Source organism: Myotis nattereri (genome assembly GCF_964212035.1).
Source record: "Myotis nattereri genome assembly, chromosome: 3".
NCBI lineage: Eukaryota > Metazoa > Chordata > Mammalia > Chiroptera > Vespertilionidae > Myotis > Myotis nattereri.
Genome location: NC_138077.1, coordinates 1839676 through 1863977, shown reverse-complemented (window position 1 = coordinate 1863977; position 24302 = coordinate 1839676). Strand labels below are relative to the sequence as shown.

Below are 24302 nucleotides of genomic sequence, written 5' to 3'. Positions count from 1 at the left end.
TTCTCGCCACTCTGCTGGGTGTGCTTGGAGACCGAAGTCCAGGTGCGGTTATTTAAAAGCGCGAAACTCAGAAAATAGGCCAAAATAAGAAGGCAACGTGGAGCAGGAACGCTCACATAGACTTTTTAAAACGTTAACTATACAGTCTTTTATTTCGAGGTTGAAAAAAACCCCTTAAGTTACTAGGAAAGTATTTACAGGATTAATTCCGCTTTAAGCCGGGGGCTGGCTGTGAAGGCCCTCGGGGTCCCTGCTGGGCCAGCGGGGCGGTGACGGACAGGCGACGGGACCCGTGGCGTCCAGGAGCGGCCCGGCTCCTGCCTGCGGGTCCGACGGGGGAGCTCCCCGAGCGCCAGGGCCACTTGCCAACAACGAATGACAGGCCTTTTTAGTGTTTAAGAGAAACCACTGTGGGGGATATCTCTGTAGAATCATTGGTAAAATCGTACGATTAGAAAATTCTTAAAAAAGTAAACGTGTCTTCCCCAACAAGGCGCACTTGTACCCCCAGGCCGATGGCCTGTCCACAGTGGGGACTTGGAGTCCTGGGCTTGGCAAGTCCTGACAGGAGCAGGTGAGTGGCTGGGCTCGGTCCCGCTCCAGCTCCCGCAGGCCGGGTGGCGTGGCTCGGGGTCCCGCTCCAGCTCCCGCAGGCCAGGTGGCGTGGCTCGGGGTCCCGCTCCAGCTCCTGCAGGCCGGGTGGCGTGGGCTCGGGGTCCCGCTCCAGCTCCCGCAGGCCGGGTGGCGTGGCTTGGGGTCCCGCTCTCACTCCCGCAGGCCGGGCCGACAGCGCTTTGGGTCAAAGTGTTGCGGGAGCGCCCTCTGCTCTGGAGAGCACCCTCTGCTCCTGCTCTGAAGACGAGACTTCAGACACCGATTCCCAGGCATCGTCCTCGGCCGGGCTGTCCTGGTCCAGGGCCTCCAGCATGTGCTGAGCCGGGTCCTTTAAATACTGGGAGAGGGGGACACGACACCCAAATGAGTTTACCAGCTCGAACCCCCAGACCTCGGGCTCTAGTCTTAGTCGGCACCGTTGCAAGTTCCTCAGGTTCACTTCTATTCTGTCCCCGAGGAACCACTTCCACACCCTGAGCACCACTCGCCCGCGCCCGCCTGGCCGCTCTGACCGGTCAGACCCTGAAGGTGACCAGGGGGGTCTCTCTCAGGACAAGCCGGGCTGCCCGCTGCACTGGGCCCGTTGTGGGGACTCATCCTAGAGCAGTGATGGCGAACCTAAGACACGCGTGTCAGAGGTGACACGCGAACTCATTTTTTTGGTTGATTTTTCTTTGTTCAATGGCATTTAAATATATGAAATAAATATCAAAAATATGAGTCTTTGTTTTACTACGGTTGCAAAGATCAAAAAATTTCTCTATGTGACACGGCACCAGAGTTAAGTTAGGGTTTTTCAAAATGCTGACACGCCGGGCTCAAAGGTTCACCATCACTGGCCTAGCAGGTCGCGGACTGGTTCCCAGCGAAGGAGCACGCGGGACCTCTCGGCCGGCGACGGGAGAGCAGGCTCGCTGGCCGCCCGGAAGCAAATACTCGGACGTATTCCATCAGCTTCTATCCTACACGTCCCGACTGACCTCAGAGGGCCCGGCTGCCTCCCAGAGCCTCGGGGGCTGGGGCTGTGCAGGGAAACAAGATTTCCTCAAGGGCCCCCAGCCTTTCTGTTGCAGGCCTTTGCCATACTAGTAACACCCGAGCCTGGCGTGCAAAGCCTTGTGCTCACAGCTCTGGGTGCGTTCACTCTAGAAAAACCCCCAGTGCACACGTCTGCCCCGAAACGCACGCTCCTTCCTCGACTTCTGTCCCTGCTGCTCGCATCCCAGCCGGGCCCCCCAGCGCCCCCCAGCCGGGCCCCCCAGCGCCCCCAGAAAGCACAGGGTGCTCTGTTGTCTGAGAGAAGGCCCTCCCGCCTCCAACTCTTGGCCAGGTCGCCGTTTTGGCTGCCCCGGTGCCATTAAGTTTTTTAAAATTGTGGTAATATACACAAGACATAAAAGCGATCACCGCACCATCTTTAAGCGGATAGCTTAGCAGTGTCGAGTACACTGACATTGTTGTGCAACCACCGCTCCCCTCCATCTCAGTAACTTCCATTTTACAAAACAGACACGCTGTCCCCACTGAACACGGTCTCGCCACCCCCCTCCCAGCCCTGGCACCCACTCTTCTCCACTGTCTGTGAACGTGAGGACCTGAAGTGCCTCACGCCAGGAGTCACGTGGTTTTCGTCTTTCTGTGACTGGCTGGCTCAGCTCACTGGCCCGATGCCCTCCAGGCCCCTCCAGGCCGCAGCGGGCTCAGAGCTCTTCCAGGCGGAGCGGGTTCTATAGTGTGCGTGTCACGTGTTTACCCCCCCCCCCCAGGGGCTGTTGTGAATAGGCTGCTGGCACGCGGTACAGAGCCCGCACCTCTTCTCTCATCTCTGTCCCTGGTCGTCCCCACCCGTCACGCCTCCCACCGCGTGCGCGCACGTACCTCTTCTATCTGCGCCGGGATGCCGGGCGGGGAGTGGAACCAGTACTTGATCAGGCCCCGGAACCTCAGGATCAGGAAGACGCAGGCGCCCGCCAGCCCGGCCAGCGACAGGAAGGTGGCCACGGCGACCAGGACCACTCGCTGCAGCTTGGTGGAGGCTGAAGAGGACACGCGGTGACGAGAGGACCAGCCCCGGGACACAAACGGGGTCATCTTCTCCTGCCCACAAGTCCCTGTCCCAGGGGCCCTCCCCGCCCCACAGGCTCATTCAGTAGCGAGTGAGGCAGCCCCAAGCCAAGCCAAGGCCGGGGCGTGGCTGCTGACAGCCCTCAGCACCAGCTCGCTCCCCTCCCCTCTGGCTCTCCCCCTACTATCGCCTTCCCCTAATCCGTGCCCCCCAATTTCACTATTTTAGGGGCATCCTTTTCACAGCTCAGAAAGGGCACCAGAAGGCACATCTTACCGTCTGCTGATGTCGTGTGACAAGACACGTTGCTTAAGCGCCCGGGCCTGTTGAGGTCCTGGGACTTCCAGAGCAGGTGGGCCTGGACCTGGAGGCAGTACTCGCTCAGGGGCTGCAGGTCCCGCAGCACGATGGAGCTGTCCCTGAAGGGGCCTTTCACCTGCGGAGGAGCCCAACAACCCAGTGAGCCCCCCGACAGACGGGCAGCCATGGTCCCCTGCTGGGTCGTGCCTTAACCTCACGGTGAGGACACCGAAGAGCAAGGCGTGCAGTTCTGAGCGCTCCCCGGCCAGCAGGGGGCAGGCTGTTTTTTTTTTTGAAGGTAAAATCAGCTTTATTGGGATTTTACTTTGTGAGCAATTTAAGAGATTTTTAAGAGCAAATTTGATAAAAAACGTTTTACCTTATAAGTTGACTCAAGTACACTATCCCAAGGAGAATGTTTTAACTCCACATTCTTCTTATTTTTCAATTTCCAAGTTAAGATGATAAAAAGCAAATGATGTGTGGAGTTGTGTTTATCACGAGTTGATATTTAGATGTTTGTTTATATGACACTGTGGCTAGAAAGCCCAGGTGTTCCGGCTTTAAATACCCTGTTATCCGTCTACAAGACACCACTTCTTTTGTGAAGCTCAGCGAGCAAAGTAAGAGCTGGTGTTAGTCTGGCGCAGAGAACGCTCTAACCGTCCTTTAGCGTCTCGGGAGGTGGGGCACCCCGCCCCTGGCAGGAGCTGGCAGAGGCACGTGGGCAGGTGCGGAGTCAGCCGGCCATTCGCCGCGAGGCGCACAGCTCCCTGTGACAGCGCCCGGGCCTGAGGAAGGTGCCCCGGCTTCAGACCCCGAGGCCTCCAGGCCCATTGAAGACTCACAAACCCAGCAACGGGGTCCACACGGGAGCTTCCCAGTTCCCGGAACGCCATTTTCTCCTTTAAAAGGGGCATTCTGTAGCCGGTGGTTAATCTAACTGGATACTCTGAGTTAGTCACAGAGAAAAAACCATCCTGGGAAAAAAATGGCCTTTAGTTGCGACCTGCGTCCAGTTTTACCTAAAACGTGCTGATCTCTTGTAGTTTTGGTGAAAATGACCTTAGCTATTTATGTAACCGGCTAACAGCTGGACCCCGTCTCAGAGGATCTGGCTGCTGCCCCTGCCCCCCAGGCCGCCGCCCGCAGGCCCCCACACCTGGTCCCAGACAAGGCTGTCCGCTCCGCAGGGAAAGGAGGAAAGGACGCCTGGTGGCCACAGGGGCTCCTTCAGGCGCTGGCTGCCCTCTGGCTGTGAGACAGCAGAACGCACGGCGGCCTCTGAAATGGGGGCGACAAGGCCCAGGCCCGGGAGAGGAGCCGCTATGGCGCTGACTGAAAAAGCAGGTTATTCCATCGAGCCTAGAACACGCTCTCATTTTAAGATGCAAAGTAACGGTATCACTTAGGAGTAGTCGGGCGACAGGTGACTTTAATCCCGTTTTCTTCAGGTTAATGCTGACGGACTTCCAGGGCACAGGGAGCAACTGCTTCGGATGCCACCTACAGCACTTTCAAGGACAGAATCCCTTTAGGGTTCTTTCAGCAGCCAGGCTGGCGTTTCTCAAACTTAGAACCACGGGTGCAGAGAAGAGCTGGCATTCAGGCCAGAGGCCGCTGCCCGAGGACAGGCCTGCTGCCCGCATGGCTGGCCCTGGCTGGTGCTCGGTGCGCCCTGCCCCGACCCCACACCCATCAGGGAGGCGTGGAAAAGGTTTCGTGCTGGACAGCTGCTTCCTGCCGGCAGTCTGCTCTGGCACGTGCCAGGGAGAGGATGCCGACAGCACCAGCCCCAGAAACCCTGGGCACAGGTCTCCATGGGCTTCCCCGCAGACGCTGCACACGCCGGCACCCGGGTTGTGACGAGGATAAGTGGGTCCTATGGGGACAGGACTCCGGACGCTGTGCCTGCTTCCCCCTGGGCAGGGCAGCCACCGCTCCCCCGGCTGGCCCTGCCGCGTGTGGGATGCATCATGGCCCGGGCACAGCTGTGCCGAGTCCTGGGAGCCCCCAAGTGGGTCTGGGCAGCTCTTCGGGACCCCAGCAGACCCACAGCTGGGCTGGAGGGGCTGGTGGCTTTGGGGTCCTCTCAGCTCTCGAGCCTTGTGCCCTGGTTGGAGGGGGAGAGGGTGTGGCCCCCGGTTCCCACGCAGCTGCTTCCCTCCACACCCGAGGAACTGCAGCCCGAGTGGCCCGCGATGGACCTGCTGCAGGTGGCGGGAGCGTGGGCGCTGCCACAGGAGCCTGGTGTGCGTTCCTGGAGGCCGAGTCCTCAGCACGGGCAGCCCTGCCCGCCCCGCGGTGCCCACAGCAATTCGCCTGCAGGGCCCCGATGCGTGGAGGGCAGCCAGAGGCTCCAGCTGCACAAGTGCAAGGGCCGGACGGCAGCCACACTGCGGCGAGAGGCACGCTCTCCCGGAGAGAAACGTGGTCAGAGCGCCCGGCTCCCGCACCACCTCTCCCGCCTGCTTTCCCAGGCCTCTGGATCCCAGGGCCAGATCCTGACCGCGGGTCTGGGTAACGATGCCCTTCTGCTTCCCCGTGTGCCCCGAGCCTGTTCTTAGTGGGGTTTGCCCCCCGGTGACGTCAGGCGCACCACAAAGCCAGGACGAGGAGGGCAAGTGTGAATGACGTGGGAGAAAAGCTGCGCGCGAGCAGGGCTAGGCCGGCGGGCGCCCTGCACTGCGGCTGGGAGCGGCTGCCCCCCCCCCCCCCCCCCCCCGAACAGGCCCGAGGCCGGCGGGCGCCCTGCACTGCGGCTGGGAGCGGCTGGCCCCCCCCCCCCCCAACAGGCCCGAGGCCGGCGGGCGCCCTGCACTGGGGCTGGGAGCGGCTGGCCCCCCCCCCCCAACAGGCCCGAGGCCGGCGGGCGCCCTGCACTGGGGCTGGGAGCGGCTGGCCCCCCCCCCAACAGGCCCGAGGCCGGCGGGCGCCCTGCACTGCGCTGGGAGCGGCTGGCCCCGGGCAGCCCGAACCTCTGGCTCCTCTCTGTGTAGCAGGTCAGTGGGAAGGTGAAATGAGATGATGCATCTAAGACGCCTGCCCGTGCCAGACGCGAGGAAAGCTCTTGATCCACCCAGCTCTTACGTAAGATTAAGGTAACGCTGACACTAGGAAGCCGTGATGTTCACAGACAAGGAGCCTCATTACATGCACCGCGGCAGCCAGGCCCCGGGTGAGATGACAGGCTGTCCTCCTCCGCCTGCACCGCCCAGCAGGGACCAGGCCCTCCGGTCCGACCGCTCTGTCCACGGAATCCCTGCCCCATCCCTCGTCACCTGAGCTTCTGACGGGTCCACACAGGTCCCGTTCTCCAGTGGGTCCCGCCCGCTCACTCCTACTGCCCCTCCTCCCCAGGCCGCTCTCTCCTCCCAGCGGACTCCTCGCCTGCGCACAGGCGCCTCTCCGCAAACCGTTCAAACCGGAGGAACTTAAACCGTTAAACCTGGGCTGGCGTGGTGGATTCCTTGTAGAGACTGACCCACTAGAACCTTCTCCGACCTCCAGAGCGTGGCAGAGGCGCCACAAGCCCTGTCGGCAAAGCCCGGGCTCCGGGACGGGAGCGGGACAGAGGGACAGAGGGACCCCCAGTGGAGTGCGGAAGGGAGCCGCCGAGCGAGGGGAGAAACGGGCCTGCAGGAGGCGGAGCAGAGCCGGCTCAGGTCTCAGGCTAAGGGGACCCGGGGCAGCGGTCCTCGTCCATTTTCTTTTCTAATCCTCACCTGAGGATGTTTCCCACTGATTTTTAGAGAAAGTGGAAGAGAGAGGGAAAGAGAGAGAGAAACATCGATGCGAGAGAAACACATCAACTGGCTGCCTCCTGCATGCACCCCGACCAGGGCCTGGGCCGGGGAGGAGCCTGCAACCCAGGTACGTGCCCTGGACCATAATCAAACCCAGAATGATCCGCAGGCCAACACTCTATCCACTGAGCCACACCAGCCGGGGCTGTCCTTGCCATTTTAACATCGACTTCCTTTCCCTGTATCAGAAACTCCAAGCAAAGAAAATAAAAACATTTAAAAATGGGCTTGCCTGTGGGTTTCTGGCCTTTTCCCAGTAATGGACGTAATACAGAAACGTAACCATGGAGGGGTCGGCGATGTTGAAGGGCGGGGACAGCTTGATGACCAGGGAGCCTTCTCCGGGGGTCACCCAGACGTGTCCTGGAGGCCCGATGGTCACTGAAACAGAATCACCAACAGAAACAAAACTATGTTAGTGTGTACACGCCATACTGTATTACACGTAACGCGTGCATGTATTCAATGTTATACATATGGCCTGTGCGCACACACACAGCCATTTACACATGCAACACGGTAGCATTCGGGCTCACGAGACACCGGAGGCTGCTCCGGCACGAGTCCCACTGCGAGGCCGCAGGGCAGGGAGCAGCTCCAGGGGAGGGGTCCGCGCCGTCCACACGGCGGCCCAGACCGAGTCTCTCCGGCCCCCCAGGAGACACTCAGGTGCCAGCGGCCGAGACCCACGTCGGGCAGGCCCATGAGCCTCCTTGGCTTAAAAGCCGCAAGAACCAGTACCTCTTATCTTTTTATTTTATTACTAGAGGCCCGGTGCACGAGATTTGTGCACGGAGAGGGGGGGAGGGGGGAGGGGGCCTCAGCTCACCCTGCACCCTCTCGCAATCTGGAACCTTTCAGGGCATGTCCCCGGGACCACTAGCTGCTAACTGCCCGCCTGCCTGCCTGATCACCCCTAACTGCCCGCCTGCCTGCCTGATCACCCCTAACTGCCCACCTGCCTGCCTGATTACCCCCAACTGCCCGCCTGCCTGCCTGATCACCCCTAACTGCCCGCCTGCCTGCCTGATCACCCCTAACTGCCCGCCTGCCTGCCTGATCACCCCTAACTGCCCGCCTGCCACGGCCCGCCTGCCACGGCCCGCCTGCCTGCCTGATTTTGCCACTAAAACTCAAGCTGCTTCTTTATTTTTAATATTTATATTTCTTCTTTATTTTTTATTTTAAAAATCAAGCTTCTTGAGAACATGAGGCGTTTAACATTCCTTACAGAGAGCTAAGCCTGGTAAACACAGCAAACACTTCATACTCATGGCTTCTGCACAAACACTTTCCAGCCAGGAGTGTTCAATAGGCCGCCTCCAAACACTGGAACTGGAACACCTAGAAGCGGAGAGCGCAGATTCCAGGCAGCAGGTGCCGTCAGCAGTTCTGTCCCAATCAAACTCTAATTCTCAGCTCTCAACAGTCTGGACAAACTGCCCTCGCTGACTCCAAGGTTTCTCATTTGTCACTGTCCCATTTTCCTTTTTTGGGTTCAGTGTCTTATATCCACATCAGTATCAACGTACCATACAAAACCCACGGGCCGGCCTCGCTGGGCAGGCAGGAGGGGAGTCCATGGCAGCATAGAAAACCGGGGCTCTTGTCCCAAAAGAGGAGAAAATGGGTTCACAGTCAAGGAAACAAAATCGAACCCGGCACGATCAGGGAGAATGATCTGGACGCCTGGGACTGCGTCGAGCGGAGGTGCTGTGGGCAGCGGTGCTCTCACCCAGCCCAGCAGTCCCTGCAGCACCTCAGTTCCTGGGAAGCTGGGGGTCAGGCAGGCCCCGCTCCTGAGGTTATTTTTATTTTATTATTTTTTAAAAATATATATTTTATTGATTCTTTACAAGGAGGATGGGAGAGGGATAGAGAGTTAGAAACATCGATGAGAGAGAAACATCGATCAGCCGCCTCCTGCACACTCCCCACTGGGGATGTGCCCGCAACCAAGGCACATGCCCTTGTCCGGAATCGAACCTGGGACCCTTGAGTCCGCAGGCCGACGCTCTATCCACTGAGCCACACCGGTTACGGCCCTTGAGGTTATTTTTAATCATTTTGCTTTTGGGGGAGGAGGGCTTCTGGGCAGCAGCTCCCTGGGGGAAACCGGCGGGTTTCACTTCAGGGTTGGGAGGAGAAGTTGAGTCTGTGGGGCGGGGCCCGCCGGCCCCAAATGTCACAGCTGAGGTTCTTGGAAGTGGCCCAGCCAAGTTCCTTCCTGCCTTCTTCCTGCCCTGACCCCAGGTCTATGGCTTAAAAATCAGGGCACCAGACTGGGCTGAGCACCCCAGGGGCCTTTGTAAATATGGCAGGTACAGGCAGGGGGAGCTTGGGGGAACTGTAGGAACGGGTGGGGGCAGCCAGAGCCAGGGGAGGGCAGTGCCCATGAGGACAGGGGGCATGGGGAGTGTAGAGAGCGCCTGGGAAGGCACATGAGCATTTCTTTAATTATTGTCAGCTGAATCCAGTGGCGTTGGCATAGCCACGTCCTGGAAACATACCTTGCCAGAGGCAGGTGTGTTGTCAGCCTGACCTTCAGCCCAGGTGCCAGGGGGTGGGTAAATCCAGCCAAGCACCAGGAACAAACACAATTATCCAGGCTCATCCAGGAGTGACGATTACAAAGAAGCCACAAGAATGCACATAATCTCCTTTGTCTTGGGCTTTAGTAAAACTTCCTGGTATTTTGCTGTATAAAATAAAAACGCTGTCTTGACTCTGGGTCACTGTCTCTCCATCAGAGGACGGCTGTCCCACCCGGCCCCAGCCTTTTCCTTCTATCTCTGTCTCTTTCTTTCACTTTCTCAATCCCCAGCAGCCCCTACTCAGGAACGGGCCGCTCTCTAGCCGCTGGACGAGGAAAGGAGAGGAATATTTACAGGGTTGGAGGAGGTATGCTCCTCGAACAGACACTCAGAGGTACAGAGGCTAGGAGAGACAAGAGGACAGAGGTGGGGACAGAAAGCGTGACAGGAAGAGAGACTCAGAGAAAGCAAGAGAGATTGAGACAGCAAGATTCACAGAGACAGACGGAAAGATGGAGTCCTGCTCTGTCTGAGTCAGCGGGCTGGGGGCGGGGCTGGGGGCGGGGCCGGGGGCGGGGCTCGCAGGGTGCACAGTGTGACCGTAAGTGCCTCTTGTGCTGCAGGAGGGAGGGTGCTGGTCATGCCACACCAGCTCCTGCAGAGACCCGTCCAGGCTGTCGGGCTCGCAGAACCCAAGCCGGCGGCCTTGCGGTAGATGACACAGCGCTGGGCATCGCCGTCCGCCCGCACCGAGCAGGCACAGCGGCCCGCAGGCTGCTCTCAGGGATGAGGTAGGTCCCCTCCCGCCTGCCGCCCAGCATTTCCTCGTCCTGCGCGCGGTGGATCGTGCCCACACGCCAGGTTCGCCCCTCACGGTGGGGAGGGCACCCTCATCCTCCATCAGTGCAGACTGGCTTCAGGCCCCTTTGTGATTCCCGAGCACCCGTTGATTTTCTTCTGCCGGGCGCCTTTCTGGGGGAGCCATACCCGGTCCTGGTCTCGGATCGTGCACAGCTGCACGAGGTCTGGCCCCAGGCCGTTCAGGCGCTGATCGATCTCCCGGTTGTCCGAGGCCCGTGTGCGCAGCTCCTGTTCCCGCTCCGCGCGGCTCTCGTGGGTCCCGGTGATGCGAGACCTGCGCCCTTCTGAGCCCAGCAGGACCCTCCGCACCTCTTCTCACTCCCTCAGCCAGCGCTCCAGGCCCTCCTGGCTGCGCTTCTCTGGAGTCCGGCCCTGCTCTCCCGCGATCTGGGTGGTCTCACTGGAGGCTTCGATTGCAGTGCGCTTCCTCTGTGCTCCTGGGGGGGGGCGTGTGTCCTCCTAGCGCCGGTCCTACTCGCGGCCTGTCCTCCGCTTCAAGCCAAGGGGACAAACAAACCTTTAATTCTGAGCTTCCTCCCCACAAGGGAACAGCAAACCTCAATCGACACAATTTCCCACCAGAAGTCACATCCAAATACGGCGAGACTGAGGCCTATAGGGCCGACTATGCACATGCGCAGTAACAGGCTCACGTTCTAGCGGTGGGCGCCCAGGCGTCCTCCACAATCCCACAATCCTCTAAGCGCCCAGGCGTCCTCCACCATCCCACAATCCTCTAGGCTCCCAGGCGTCCTCCACCATCTCACAATCCTCTAGGCGCCCAGGCGTCCTCCACCATCCCACAATCCTCTAGGCGCCCAGGCGTCCTCCACCATCCCACAATCCTCTAGGCGCCCAGGCGTCCTCCACCATCCCACAATCCTCTCGGCGCCCAGGCGTCCTCCACAATCCCACAATCCTCTAGGCGCCCAGGCGTCCTCCACAATCCCACAATCCTCTAGGCGCCCAGGCGTCCTCCACAATCCCACAATCCTCTGGTCGCACACTTCGGGTTTCTCTAGCTCCTCCTTAAGTGGTGTTTCCTTCGGTCGTGTTGCAACGTCCAGGGCCTCTAGTGGGAGAGGATTTTTCTGTTTTGGCGTTGATGGCTGTTTGCTACTTGGAATCAGTGAAGTTTCGGGGGCACTGCTGCTGCCGTGAACACGTGGGGCCCAAGTGCACTCGTGAAACAACCGCCCATTCGGTCCACGTCCTGGTTCGCAGTGAGAAAGGTACTGTGCTGGGCCGTTTCCAATCGGATCTTCCTCTTCCTTCCCCAGCACATTCCACACCTCCACCGGGCCGACCACCCCAACCCCCAGACCCTTAAGACCTTCCCCCCATTTCACCTTTCCCCCATCCAACTCGCAGGGGCGCCCCTAACCACTCCCTGGGGGGCGGGGCCAGCCTGGGCGAGAGGCTGTGTAGTTCTGTGTCATTCTGGTTATTGCGGTAGCTGGCTTTTTATATAGAGATAGATTTTGTTGTTAATTCTCACACGCGGATATTCTTCCATTGATTTTTTTAGAGCGAGTGGAAGGGAGGGGGAAAGACAGAGAGAGGAACATCAGTGTGAGAGAGACACATCCATTGGTTGCCTCCTGCCCCTGACTGGGACTGGGGATCCAGCCTGCAACCGAGGTACGTGCCCTTGAAGGTAATTGAGCCCAAGGACCCTTCAGTCCTCAGGCTGACGCCCTATCTATCCACTGAGCCAACCCGGCCAGAGCACTATCTCTTATCATCACTCCACAAGAATACCGCCCAGGGTTCCCAACCAGTTCCCAGAACCACTGTGCTCAGCAGAGCCGGGGGCACGGCTGCCGGTCAGGACTGCGGGCCGTTCGGGCTGACAGGCGGTGTGCCAGCCAGGGCCACGCTGCCCACTGCGATCCCGCCAGGTTCCTGGCAGACAGAGAAGCCGAGAGGAAGGCTAACCAAGGTCATTTTCATGCGACGGGAAAAGACCTCGTGGCCCTTCCCTACTGTGCACATCTCGTTATGTAACTGCACGCGCCTTCAAATCCACTTGTCTCCCAGCTTATCAGGATCCAATGCCGAAATATCATCACTGAGCAATATTACCACCAAAGTCTACTTGTCAAGGCTTTTCATGCACTTCACAGGCCAGCCAGGCCGTGGCTCATGGTGCTATAAACGAATGACAACACTATCAAGCAAGCATTTAAACTGTGCCATCTGTTTAGATGTGATTAGAGCCTCGGTGGCACACCAAAGGGCCTTGGGATTTGATTCCCAGTCAAGGGCACACACCTGGGTTGTGGGTGCATGTGGGAGGCAACCGATTGATGTCTCTCTCTCTCTCTCCCCCCACCCCCCCACCCCCAACTCTCTGAAAAAGCGATGGAAAAAATATCCTCAGGTGAGCATTAACAAGAAATAAAATGTACAATTAACCAAATGAACTCTGGGAACAGTGCAGGTCTGGCCCTCCAAGCTCAAAGAGGCTGCTTATGCAGACGTCACACATGCAGACATCACACATGCAGACATCACACACGCAGACGATCACACACGCAGATGTCACACACGCAGACATCACACACGCAGACGATCACAGTGCTGCGCGAGGCTGTGTTCATGACAGCGGCCCGACTCCCCTTGCCCTACGCGCTCCCCTGGGGGGTCGGACGTATGGTCAGCACCCTCCTCTCTATGCCGAGTCACCAGTCCCTACGGGCTTCCCCTGCGCCTCCGAGCACCTGCTCTGCTGGAGGAGCTGATCCTGACGGGACAGGGACAGGCCAGGGCGGGCTGGGCCGCTGCGGGCGAGAGGAGGTGGCAACAGCCGCGAGCGACAGCTCACTCAGGGACCCTGCTTGCAGGTGCTGCCACCAGCTTCCCTTTTATTTTTATTTATTTATTTTTTAAACATGTTTTTTATTGATTTTAGAGAAAGGGGAAGGGAGAGGGAGAGATAGAAACATCAATGGGAGAGAAATATCATGGACCGGCTGCCTCCTGCATGTCCCCCGCAGGGGATCAAGCCTACAACCGTGGTATGTGCCCTGGCTGGGAATCGAACTGGTGACCTCTTGGTTCTGGGTCGATGCTCAACAGCTGAGCTATACCACCGGGCCCCAGCTTCCCTTTTTCAGAGCAATGGCTGGGCCCCCGCTGTCGGGCACCCTCTGCAAGGCAGTCTCTGGACCAGCGGTTCTCAATCTTCCTAACGCCGCGACCCTTTAATACAGCTCCTCATGCTGTGGTGACCCCCAATTTCATGGTTACAAACTGAACATAATTAAAGCATAGGGATTCATCACAAAAACAATATGTAATTATGTATGTGTTTTCCGATGGTCTTAGGCGACCCCTGTGAAAGGGTTGTTCGACCCCCACAGGGATCGCGACCCACAGGTTGAGAACCGCTGACTCTAGACTTTTCCATGACTTACCCATGGGAGAGGCGTGGGGTCTGGGAACCAGCCCTGACCAAGCACTTAATTGCTGCCACGTCTGCGCCTGAAGACCTGCCCTTCTGCGGGGCGTCCCCGGCCTGGATTCTGACACCAACTGACAAGCCGTCTCCTGAGGGCCCGGGGCCTTTGCTCAGCGCTGACCACCTGACTGGCTGTGGACAGCAGTGGCCCTGTCCTGAGCGACTACACACCAGGCAGCATGGACATCACCGTGTCCACCAGATGGCAGAGCAGCCACAGGAGGTGACCCCATGGCCCATGCAGAATTAAAGTCTTTCTAGAACATAAAGGAAGCTGTGCCAGGTCAGGGGAGGGAGACCGAGCCGCCCACACGCCAGGACTCATGGGACGAGGCCAGCACACCTTTCAGTAAAGGCCCGGGCAAACCCCAGCTTTGCAGGCCAGACATCCTGATGCAACTAAGGCAGCTAATGCAGCTGAGGCAGCTAAGGCAGCTAAGGCAGCCAGCTAGAAGCCGGTGTGGCTGCGGAGCAATAAAACTTTATTTATAAAGACAGGCGGTGGGCTGGGCTTGGCCTGCGGACAGTAGTTTGCCAGGCCCTGGCCTAAGCAAGTCGCAGGCCCTGAGCACCAGGTGGGCGGCCAGGCCCGGGTTTGCGCATCACAGCCAGGACCTGGGTGTGCCGTGCGCCCGCCTCTCTGCTGGCGGTTCAGGGTGAGAGGCAGGACCCAGACACAGCCTGGTGGAGAGGGACGCGAGGGGACCGCTGACGGGCAGCCCGGGCTCACCGTTGCGGTAGTGCTGGAACCAGGGCACCGAGGCCCAGGCGGAGGCGTGCCCCGGCAGCCCCGGCAGCTCGGCCCGGACGCGCAGGGAGACGTTGAAGTAGCGCAGGAAACCCCGGGACAAGCTGGTGGGGGTGAAGTCACACTCGGTCACCGAGATCTTCGAACAGTTCACCCCGACGCTGCTTACAGTGACGTCGGACCACTCGCGGCTGCTGGGGCTGGAACGACAAACAGAGCTCAGATCCCAGAATCGCTTCTCGGCGGTGCATAACCCTCCTCGGGGCTGAATGTGATCACAGGCCATACGTTTTCCCGCTTAAAGTGCGTGACTCAGTGACTTTCCGCGTATCCAGCAGGGTGGATCACCTGCGCACCATCCCTCTCAGAAGGTTTCGCCTCCCCCTGAGCCCGGTGCCCGTTAGCAGTCACCCCCATCTCCCCAGCCCCAGGCCCTAGGCAGCCACCGACCTACTCCTGTCTCTACGGACTCGCCTGTTCCGGACATTTCCTATAAATGGGGTCATACACTGTGTCGTCTTTTCACTTAGCATGTTACACTTAGCATGTTTTCGAGCGTGACATATGTTGCAGCACTTGTCAGTATGTCAGCCCTTCTAATGGCTGAATAATGGCCCAATGACATCCCCTCGTAGGAGCACACGACGTCTTGTTGGTCCACTCATCTTTTGACAGGCATGTGGGTGGTTTCCACTCATAATTATAGAAAGGCCTCAAAATTAAATTATTAGTGTAACTGAAATATCCCGAACACGTTAAAGTATCTAAAACAAAGGAAAAGCGAAGCCCTTTCTCTTCATTGAATTTGCAACTGAAAACGAAAGCAGCCTAGAAGGTGTTGCCCAGTGGATAGAGCGCCGGCCTGCGGACTGAAGGGTCCCGGGTTCGATTCTGGTCAAGGGCACATGCCTGAGTTGCAGTCTCGATCCACAGTAGGGAGCATGCAAGAGGCAGCCGATCAATGATTCTCTCTCATCACTGATGTTTCTCTCTCTCTCTCTCTCCCTCTCCCTTCCTCTCTGAAATCAATAAAAACATATTAAAAACAAACAAGCAGCCTGGTGAGTTTTTAGAGGCCCCTAACCTTTTCGAACAGGGGCACGCACAGTCATCCCCGCCTTCGTTTCTGTTTCCAAAACCAGCCTCTATAATCTGAGGATTTCCTACAAAATGCTTTCCAAAAAGAAGGCAAGGTGAGACAAGGTGGTCTATACCGGGCAACTGTCAGAAGCTCTTAGAACATATTCTAACAGCCCTGGCCAGGTGGCTTCGCGGGCTGGAGCGGCATCCTGTACACCAAAAGGTTGCAGGTTTGATTCCCCGTCAGGGCACATAACCGAGTTTCGTGTTTAATCCCATTTGGGGTGTGTACGGGAAGCAGCAACTGATTGATATTTCTCTCTCATATCGATGTTCCTCTTTCTCTCCCTTCCCCTCTCTCTAAAACTAAAAAATCAATACACATCCCTGGTGAGGATAATCCTATATAATAAAAGCGTAATAAGCAAATCGACCAAACAGCGGAATGACTGGTTGGTGGGGGGTGGGGCTGGTGAGCGCGCAACACCAGGCCAGCCAAGGCAAGTGCCAATGGACAGAGGGAGGGGATGGCGATCAGGGGGTGGCAACGACCAGAGGTGGCAGAGGGGTGATGGGGAGGGGGGGGGCCCAGGCCAGCCACTCGCTGGCCGTCCCCAATTGGCCCACTGGTCACCTCCCACAGAGGGAGGCCAGACTGCAGCTTAGGCCCATTCCCCAGGGTGAGCAGGCCTAAGCTGTCAGTCGGACATCCCCTGAGGGCTTCTGCACCCAAGAGGGTGCAGGCGGGCTGAGGGACCCCCCGAGTGCACAAATTTTCGTGCACTGGGCCTCTGGGGTGTGTGTGTGTGTGTGTGTGTGTGTGTGTATATATATATATATATATATATATATATATATATATATATATATTCCCCCCCCCCCCTAATATTTACAAGCACTCACTTGGTCAACCCACAGGTGTCCTTCCATGTTCAAGGTAAGGACTTCTAGTCAGTAGGTCAGCTGGGACTGCCCCTTGCTGAAACCTTGTTGAGCCCTAGGATACAATGTTTCCTAACCATCGGGTAGGGCAGCTTCTGGCCTGACGCCAGCAAGGCACAGAGCCCACCTCTGGGGGACACTGGGCTTGAAGCTCTGCTGTCACCTTTGAACACGGGTCTCACTGTTTCATTCCCAACGGGCCCTGCAGGTAATGCTGTTGGGCTAGTCCAACAGCCCAGTGGGCTGGTCCATTTATTAGAAACTAGAGGCCCAGTGCACGAAACCGTGCACGGGTAGGGCCCCTAGGCCTAGCCTGCCAATCTTCCGCCCGCTCACCAGTCCCCAGCCCCACCCCACTGCCACCCAACCCGGTTCTCTGTGGTTCCCTGTTCACCATCCAGCGATCGAAGCCTATGGGCCGGGGAGAGGGACCAAGAGGTGATCAATGCACCTCATAGCGACTGGTCGATCGGTCGTTCTGGTCGTTATGCTGTTATGGTCGCTGGCCTTTTATTATACAGGATGATCGCGTTGGTAATATATATAATTCCTTGAGGGATAAATATGATTCAGAGATAACCTTAAACCCCAATTTAGAATCTGTTTTTAAGCAGATATTTTTTGTAAATATATTTTCATTGATTTCAGAGAGGAAGGGGGAGAGAGACAGAAACATCAATGATGAGAGAGAATCACTGATTGGCTGCCTCCTGCACGTCCCCAACTGGGGATGGAGTCCACAACCCTGGCCTGTGCCTTTGACCAGAACAGAACCAGGACCCTTTAGTCCGCAGGCTGACGATCTATCCACTGAGTCAAACCAGCCAGGGCGAGCAGATATTTTTGCAGTGGACATTTAAAGATGAAGAAGAAATCATCTGGAAGCCCACTCCTCTAACACCTTTTCCGCAGGGTCTCTGCCTGGTGGGACCACATTCCAAATACTACACAGATGCAGCTGTTACCCACACACAATTATCCTTTTCAGCGGTTGCCCGATGTTCAGCTCCACGCTCCTGTGACCCAATTTGCCACTCTTCTGTGAATGGCTATGAATACATACTTAGGTGTCCTATCTTCATGAACACAGGTGTCATACCCCCTCCCCCGCCCCCCCACGGTGGAGGTGGGGAGCGGTGGCTGTATCATCTGCCCAGGGTCAAGCATGCGGACATGTCTGTAGCTCTGAATGGACAGGAGGATTCCTCTCCGAGGGCTGGTGAGATGCCCCCACACTGTACCCGCCAACCCCGTTCCCACGCACCCGGGGGCGGGGCCGTTTCCTTCACGTTGGTTTATCTGGTCCCGTAAAAGGGCTCAGCCAATAGTGTTCACTTACAAGTGACTGAGGACTTGCGTTTGCCTTTCCCCGAAACCGGTGCATCACCTCCACCCCCTGAGAAGCCGCGTGCTCAGACGGCGGGGTTCTCGGTGAGTGGGAGGTGGGGACCTCTGTCCTTGCAGGGCCAGCAGCCCGAGAGGAAGCTGTGCTCCCGCGGGCTGGCTTACAGTCCTGCCCAGGGGCAAGACGCGGCGGCCCGGGGCCCGCAGCCCCCCCAGCCCCCCAGCCCCCCCAGGAACATCACTTACTATTTGAACTGCACCTGGTACACCACCGGCCCCGCCTCGTGGCTCAGCGACCCTGGCTCCCAGCTCAGGACCTGCTCCGTGTTGTAGAGCCAGATCTTCGGGTTCCGAGGGGCAGGCAGCTGGGAGGGCGAGTCTTGAAAGGGGCCCAGCACAGGAGGAGCGAGGGGGGGAGGAAGGGAGGCAAAGGAGAAACTCAGTCACAAACATTGAAACGCACGCCGTGGAAGCGCTCACACAGCTCCGGTTCGTCCCAGCTTAGAAACGGCATCGCCTGATCGCCCTGGCTGCCGCTCTCCACTGTGACCAGAGATGGTACCGCCGACACGGTCCCTGGGGAAGTGGGTGCGGGCCGCCTTCCCGCCCTCCCGCCCTCCCGCCTGCCAGCCTGCCGGCCCTCCGCGCAGGCGCTGGGCTAGGAGTCTGGCCGGCCCGGAACGCCTGCCTGTCCCGGGAGTGTGACTGCACAGGTAACCCGCCGGCGCCTCGGTCTCTTTCTTTTATTAAAAACTACAATTTGTGCACAGAGTGGGGGTCGGCCTGCATCCTCTCCAATCTGGGACCCCTTGGAGGATGTCTGACTGCCCTCTCGCAATCTGGGACCGCTGGCTCCTAACCGCTCACCTGCCTGCCTGCCTGATCGCACCTAACCACTCTGCCTGCTGGCCTTCTCTTCCCCAACTGCCCCCACCACCGGCCTGATCGCCCCCAACCACCCTCCTCCCACCAGCCTGCTTGCCTCCAACTGCCTCCTCCCTGCTGACCTGATCACCCCCAACCACTTCTGCCTCGGCCCCGTCACCATGGCTTTGTCCAGAAGGACATCTGGAAGGTCTCCCGGTCTAATTATCATATTACCCTTCTATTAGTATAGATATATTTTTATTGACCTCAGAGGAAGGGAGAGGAAGAGAGAGAGTGAAACTTCAATGATGAGAGAGAATCAGGGATTAGCTGCCTCCTGCACCCCCCACAACCCTTCAGTCCCCAGGCTGATGCTCTATCCACTGAGCCAAACGTCCAGGGCCCTGCCCTCCTGTTGACACATTCCTCTCCATGGCTAAGAGCCTCCTCTGACTGAACCAGCTACACTGTCCCAATTCACACCAGGCCTCCTGCCCTCCAGGCAGCCCCCCTCCCCCCGCCCCGCCCCACCCCGCTTGCTGTGACCCCTGCTGAGCAGCGGGGTGAGCCCACCCCCATCGCAGACTCTCAGACCCCGGTACTGCCTCTCCCCTTTCCCACCGATGCTGAAACACATCGCCACCAGCGCCCAGACGGTGCGCTCAGCTCCGGAGGCCGAGGCTGACGCAGGCCGCGCGGGGCGAGGTGCGGGGCCGGTTCCCGCTGGGGTTCGCGGGGAGGAAGGGCCTCGCCCTGTGCCCGCCGCGGCTGCCACCCGGCTGGCCCTGCGCGCCGCCCTCTCCCACCTTCCAAACCCCGTGTGAGCCTGCGGGGCCCAGGGAGCCCAGCGCTCCAGGTCCGCCCCTCCGGGACCTTTAACGCGACCCCATCTGTGAAGTCCCTTTGCCCTGGAGAGGAACCGTCCGGGACACCTTGGGCGCCATGCTCTGCCTGTCCCCCTCCGCCCCAGGAGCCAGCAGACAGCCCCTCCCTCGGCTTCCCCGGGCGCCCCGACGCCCCTATCTAGACAGTCAGCTAAGAGGGGGGGCCCGGAGCCGGGGGTGGGGGGGGGCAGCGGTGCAGAGGGGCCAGGGCCCGGGGAGCCTCCGCTCTCCCCCGCTGCGTCTGAGGGGTGCGGAGGGACCCAGTTTTGCTCCTGGGGTGCAGGTCCTTGTAACCCCCTCACCACATTCAGAGGAGAGCGCGCGTTTCCAGGGAAGTACCGGCCTGTCTCACTGACCCCCTGTCAGCACGCCCCAGTCCGAGGTCGCTGCGCGGCTGGCGGCCCAGGCACCAAGGGTCCCGGGTCTGGGCGCGTGCGGGAGGCAACCAACTGATGTCCCGCTCTCACGTCAAAGTTTCTCTCTGAAAATCAATGGAAAAATATCCTCTGAAGAGGATTAACCAAAAAAAAAGAAAAGAAAAAGAAAAAAAGAGGCTATCCTGGGTCTAACAGTAGTGTTTTGTTTTTTAAATGTTTGTATTGATGTCAGAGAGGAAGGAGAGAGAGAGAGAGAAACATCAACGATGAGAGAATCACTGATCGGCCGCCTCCTGCGCGCCCCTCACTGGGGATCGAGCCCACAACCGGGCCTGTGTCCTGACCGGGAATCAAACCGTGACCTCCTGGTTCACAGGTTGACGCTCAACCACTGAGCCACGCCGGCCGGGCTCAGTTTAACACACATCACACACAGATAATAAAGTACAATTATCATTAAAACTATTTGATCTTGACAACTGAAGACCCTTGACATCCGTGAGCCACATGGTGACTACCGATCATGACCGTCGGTGAGCCCGCCCAGCACCCTGCAGGCCAGAGGTCAGAATGAAGCCCGAGTCCCCGCGGGAGCAGACCCCGGCGTCAGCTTATGTGCGCTGACCACTGGTCTCTTCCAGAAAAGGGCGGCTTGGTCTCTTTGGGAGGGCACGGGCTGCTGCCCGCTTCGAAAGAAGGGCTGGGAAATTAAGAAAGAGGATGTCTGTGCAGCCGCAGCCCTGGCTGCCCAGGAGAGCGGCCCCACAATGGGGGTCATCACCATCGGTTACTGTGGCCCCCGACACCCCAGGCGTTTCCACTGCGGAAAGTGTGGGCGCCGGGAGCGACTTGGGGCGGACCCATCTGCCACGGTTTTCTGTCGCTGGGGAGCGACCTTCTTTCTGAGCGCATTGGGAGCTTTGTACAGTCAAGTCAGCAAGTCCCGGCAGGAGGTCCGTGGCCGGCCGGTCCGACCCACGGGAAGTTCGGCAGCCGCTGGGGCAGGGCACACAGAGCCTTCCTGCTGCAGCGCTGTAGCAATCGCCTCACTCAGGACCCGGCTGACCGAGTGCATTTAATGCTGTCCATTAGTTTTCTAACCAAAGCAACTGGCCGCCACTTCCAGGGGGGTGGGGACCTTTTTCTGCCAAGGGCCATTTGCTTAATTACAGCATCATTCGCTAAGAGACTGGCTCAACGTAAGTTTATGTTGCTCTGAAAAAACCTCCTAGATTTATTGCATTTCAAGTCCCGCCTTCCGTTGCTTTGGCAGGGCCAGACCCGACGGTTTCTTGGGCCTTTTATGGCCCGTGGGCTGGACATTCCCCACCCTTGACTTAAAGGTTCACTACAAATTGGGTCGGGGCCAATATTTGACATACATTATCCCTAAAACAACTCCAAGGGGGAGACAGTATAAGTCTCCCTTTAAAAAATGTGTTTCCAATACCCTCTTTTTTATTTTTTATATATATTTTTATTGATTTCAGAGAAAGGGAGAGGGAGAGAGAGAGAGAAACATCAACGATGAAAGAGAATCATTGATCAGGTGCCTTCTGCACGCCCCACACTGAGGATGGGGCCCACAACCCAGGCCTGTGCCCTTGACCGGAATGGAACCCGGGACCCTTCTGTCCGCAGGCCGACGCTCTATCCACGGAGCCACACCGGCGTGGGCTGCTCTTATTTCCCCCTCTGACCATAGCACAACCTCACGGTTACCAAAGGACACGTGTGAATCGTGGACAAGTGTGGGCGTCACTCTGCAATCACTGCAACGCCAGGCTGCGGCTGCCACTACCTCCCTCACCTCTGGGCGCACAGGCCCCGCCTGGGGCCCATCGCCCGCTCCACGAATGGGTTCATTCCCGGCACCCTGCCAACCCCAAACCCCCTCCGAAGGAGGCCCGGGCAGTCCTGGGCAGGGCTCCTCTCCGGGCTCGGAATGCAAGGCCCTCGCGAGGGCTGCTGGCGAGAGAGTAACCTTCAGACTTTCCGAGTGGAGCCCCCCCTGGCACCTGCCTCTCCGGGGAAGGAACCAGCAAAACCCACACTCCGGCCCGCACCTGCCGCTGCCCCCTCTGGCCTTACAGCGGGTGAGGGCGAGGCCTGGAGGCTGCCCCGGAGGGGCTCCGGTGCCCCCCCACAACACAACGCCACTCGGGGTCCACTCAGGGTCCGGTATTTCGGGGAGCTGCCCCATCGACCTGACCCTGGGCCAGCGGCCAGCGGGGCCTCACACCCACTCCCGACGCGCGGCCGGCGGCCCGGGTCCCCTCCCACTCCGGCCCCGGGGAGGCCGCCGGGCCGGGCGTCGCTGGGGAAGAGCCAGGACGAGCCCTGCGGCCGGCGGCCCAGCCCGGCCCAGCCCCGGCATCCTTTGTTCACTCTGAGCGGCTGGAGGCGCTGCGCGGTCTCGGTCCCCGGCTCCTCCGTCCGCGGCTGGTCCCCCCTCCCCCCGCGCCCCCGCCCGATCCTCGGCTCCCCGCGCCCCCGCCCGATCCCCGGCCCCCGCGCCGCCCGATCCCCGGCCCCCCGCGCCCCCGCCCGATCCCGGGCCCCCCGCCCCGCCCGATCCCGAGCTCCCCGCGCCGCCCGATCCCGGGCCCCCCGCCCCGCCCGATCCCCGGCCCCCGCGCCGCCCGATCCCCGGCCCCCCGCGCCCCCGCCCGATCCCGGGCTCCCCGCGCCGCCCGATCCCGGGCCCCCCGCCCCGCCCGATCCCCGGCCCCCGCGCCGCCACCCCCGCCGCGGCGCTGCCCCGTGAGGCCAGGAGGCCGCTTACCTGCCGGGGCCGCGGCGCGGAGGTGCAGCAGCAGCAGCAGCAGCGGCCACAGCAGCGGCGGCCGCATGGCCCGGGCTCTCGGCCGCGGGCTCGGCGGCGGCTCAGGGTGGGCCCGGCCCCGGCACCGGCACCCGGTCCGCCGAGCCGCTGAGGTCGCCGCGGCGGCCCTGGGAGCGCAGGAGGCGGGCCCGCGTCTTCCCCCGCCGCCCCGCCCGCCGCCGACCGGGACTTTCCCGGCACCCTCCGCCTCCGCCTCCGCCTCCGCCTCCGCCGGGCGGAGCTCCCCGCGGCTCCCGGCGGCTCCCCGCGGCTCCCCGCGGCTCCCAGCGGCCGGGCGCGGAGGGAGCCCGCGGACACCCGCCTGCGGGCCTTGCGACCCTTAGGGAGAGACCCCCGATCCCGGCCCACTGCACCCCCATCCGCCGCGCCCCCGTTGCTCCTTGACACGTGGGGCCGCACAGTGCGGGGCCCTGGCCTTCGGTTTAAACGTTTCCTTTTTTTTAATATATATATATTTTATTGATTTTTTACAGAGGGGAAGGGAGAGGGATAGAGAGTTAGAAACATCGATGAGAGAGAAACATCGATCAGCTGCCTCCTGCACACTCCCCACCGGGGATATGCCCGCAACCCAGGTACATGCCCTTGACCGGAATCGAACCCGCGACCCTTCAGTCCGCAGGCCGACGCTCTATCCACTGAGCCACACCGGCTACGGCAACGTTTTCTTTTTTTAAATGCCAGAGGCCCAAGCAGGAAATCCATGCAAGAGTAGGCCTTCCTCCCCTCCCCTCCCCCCTCCTCCCCTCCCCTCCCCCCCGCTCTCCCCCCTCCCCTCTGTCCCCCAGACCGGCTCCCCTCCCAGCTTCGTGGGGAAGGTCCTCCCGGCTAATTAGCATATTGCTTTTATTATTGTGGGTGTTTTTATTGATTTCAGAGAGGAAGGGGGAGGGGGAGAGAGAGACAGAGATCAATGCCAAGGCAACCCGGGCTCGCTGCCTCCTGCGCCCCCGCTCCGCCCCTGCCACCCCCTGGCAGACGCCTGACCAGGGGACGCGGCAGCTCTTGTTTGAAACCGGGTTTAAGGGGACAAAGGTCTGCGAGGAGGAGGAGCGCCCCGACTCCACGGCGGCCTGTGCGTCTGGGCCGGCCCGGCCGCTGGGGAGGGTGGGGTACGAGGGACTAACCCCGGAACCGGCTGGGGGGCGGGGGAGGGGGAGGGAGGGGGAGGGAGAGGGAGGGGGAAGGGGGAGGGGGAAGGGGGAGGGGGAGGGGCCCCTCGGAGCCCGAGCCTGCGCTGTTGCTCCTGGGGGCCCCCCAGGATGAGCCGCCCTGTGCCCCCAGCTGGGCCGCACCCCGCTCAGCAGCCGGGTGCCCGGGCCCCGCCGGCAGCGCCCTGGGCGGTGTGAGCCTGACTTGGACGCCTTGCCTTTTTCTACTTCCCTTTCGTGGAGCTTGAAGTTGGACCCCTTTTTAAAAATACGTGACGAGATAGCAAGGCTCTGTTTGAACGATGTTGTGAGATTTTCAAGACGCAGAGACATGTTTATATGTTTAGTGAAAAAAGCAGGCATGTAAGTCGGAATCCTTGCGAAAATGACGCCTGGAAAATGACTGGATCCGGCCAGTGT

At 59.7% G+C, this 24302-nt stretch overlaps 1 protein-coding gene across 2 annotated transcripts; it reads right to left on the bottom strand.

Moving 5' to 3' along the window:
* Positions 1-122: 122 nt before the first annotated feature.
* IFNGR2 (interferon gamma receptor 2) lies at positions 123-22899 on the bottom strand. 2 transcript variants are annotated; one of them, XM_081087184.1, is made up of 8 exons: positions 22672-22878; positions 18005-18137; positions 14375-14592; positions 7019-7167; positions 2957-3116; positions 2494-2651; positions 770-952; positions 123-688 (listed from the first exon to the last, which is right to left on the bottom strand). In XM_081087184.1, exons 1-7 carry the CDS (start codon positions 22736-22738, stop codon positions 800-802), a joined length of 1038 nt encoding a protein of 345 aa, XP_080943310.1. In that variant the 5' UTR covers positions 22739-22878; the 3' UTR covers positions 123-688; positions 770-799. The 2 variants fall into 2 exon arrangements, with proteins under 2 accessions (XP_080943310.1, XP_080943311.1); XM_081087185.1 differs by having other exon boundaries at positions 123-952; positions 22672-22899.
* Between the last annotated feature and the right edge of the window lie 1403 nt (positions 22900-24302).

Coding starts and splice junctions, on each gene's coding strand:
- IFNGR2 (XM_081087185.1), bottom strand. CDS start 22,738: ATGCGGCCGCCGCTGCTGTGGCCGCTGCTGCTGCTGCTGCTGCACCTC. Junction 14,593..18,004: donor TACCAGGTGCAGTTCAAATA/GTAAGTGATGTT, acceptor TTGTCGTTCCAG/CCCCAGCAGCCGCGAGTGGT. Junction 953..2,493: donor TCCCGGCGCAGATAGAAGAG/GTACGTGCGCGC, acceptor CCCCTCTCCCAG/TATTTAAAGGACCCGGCTCA.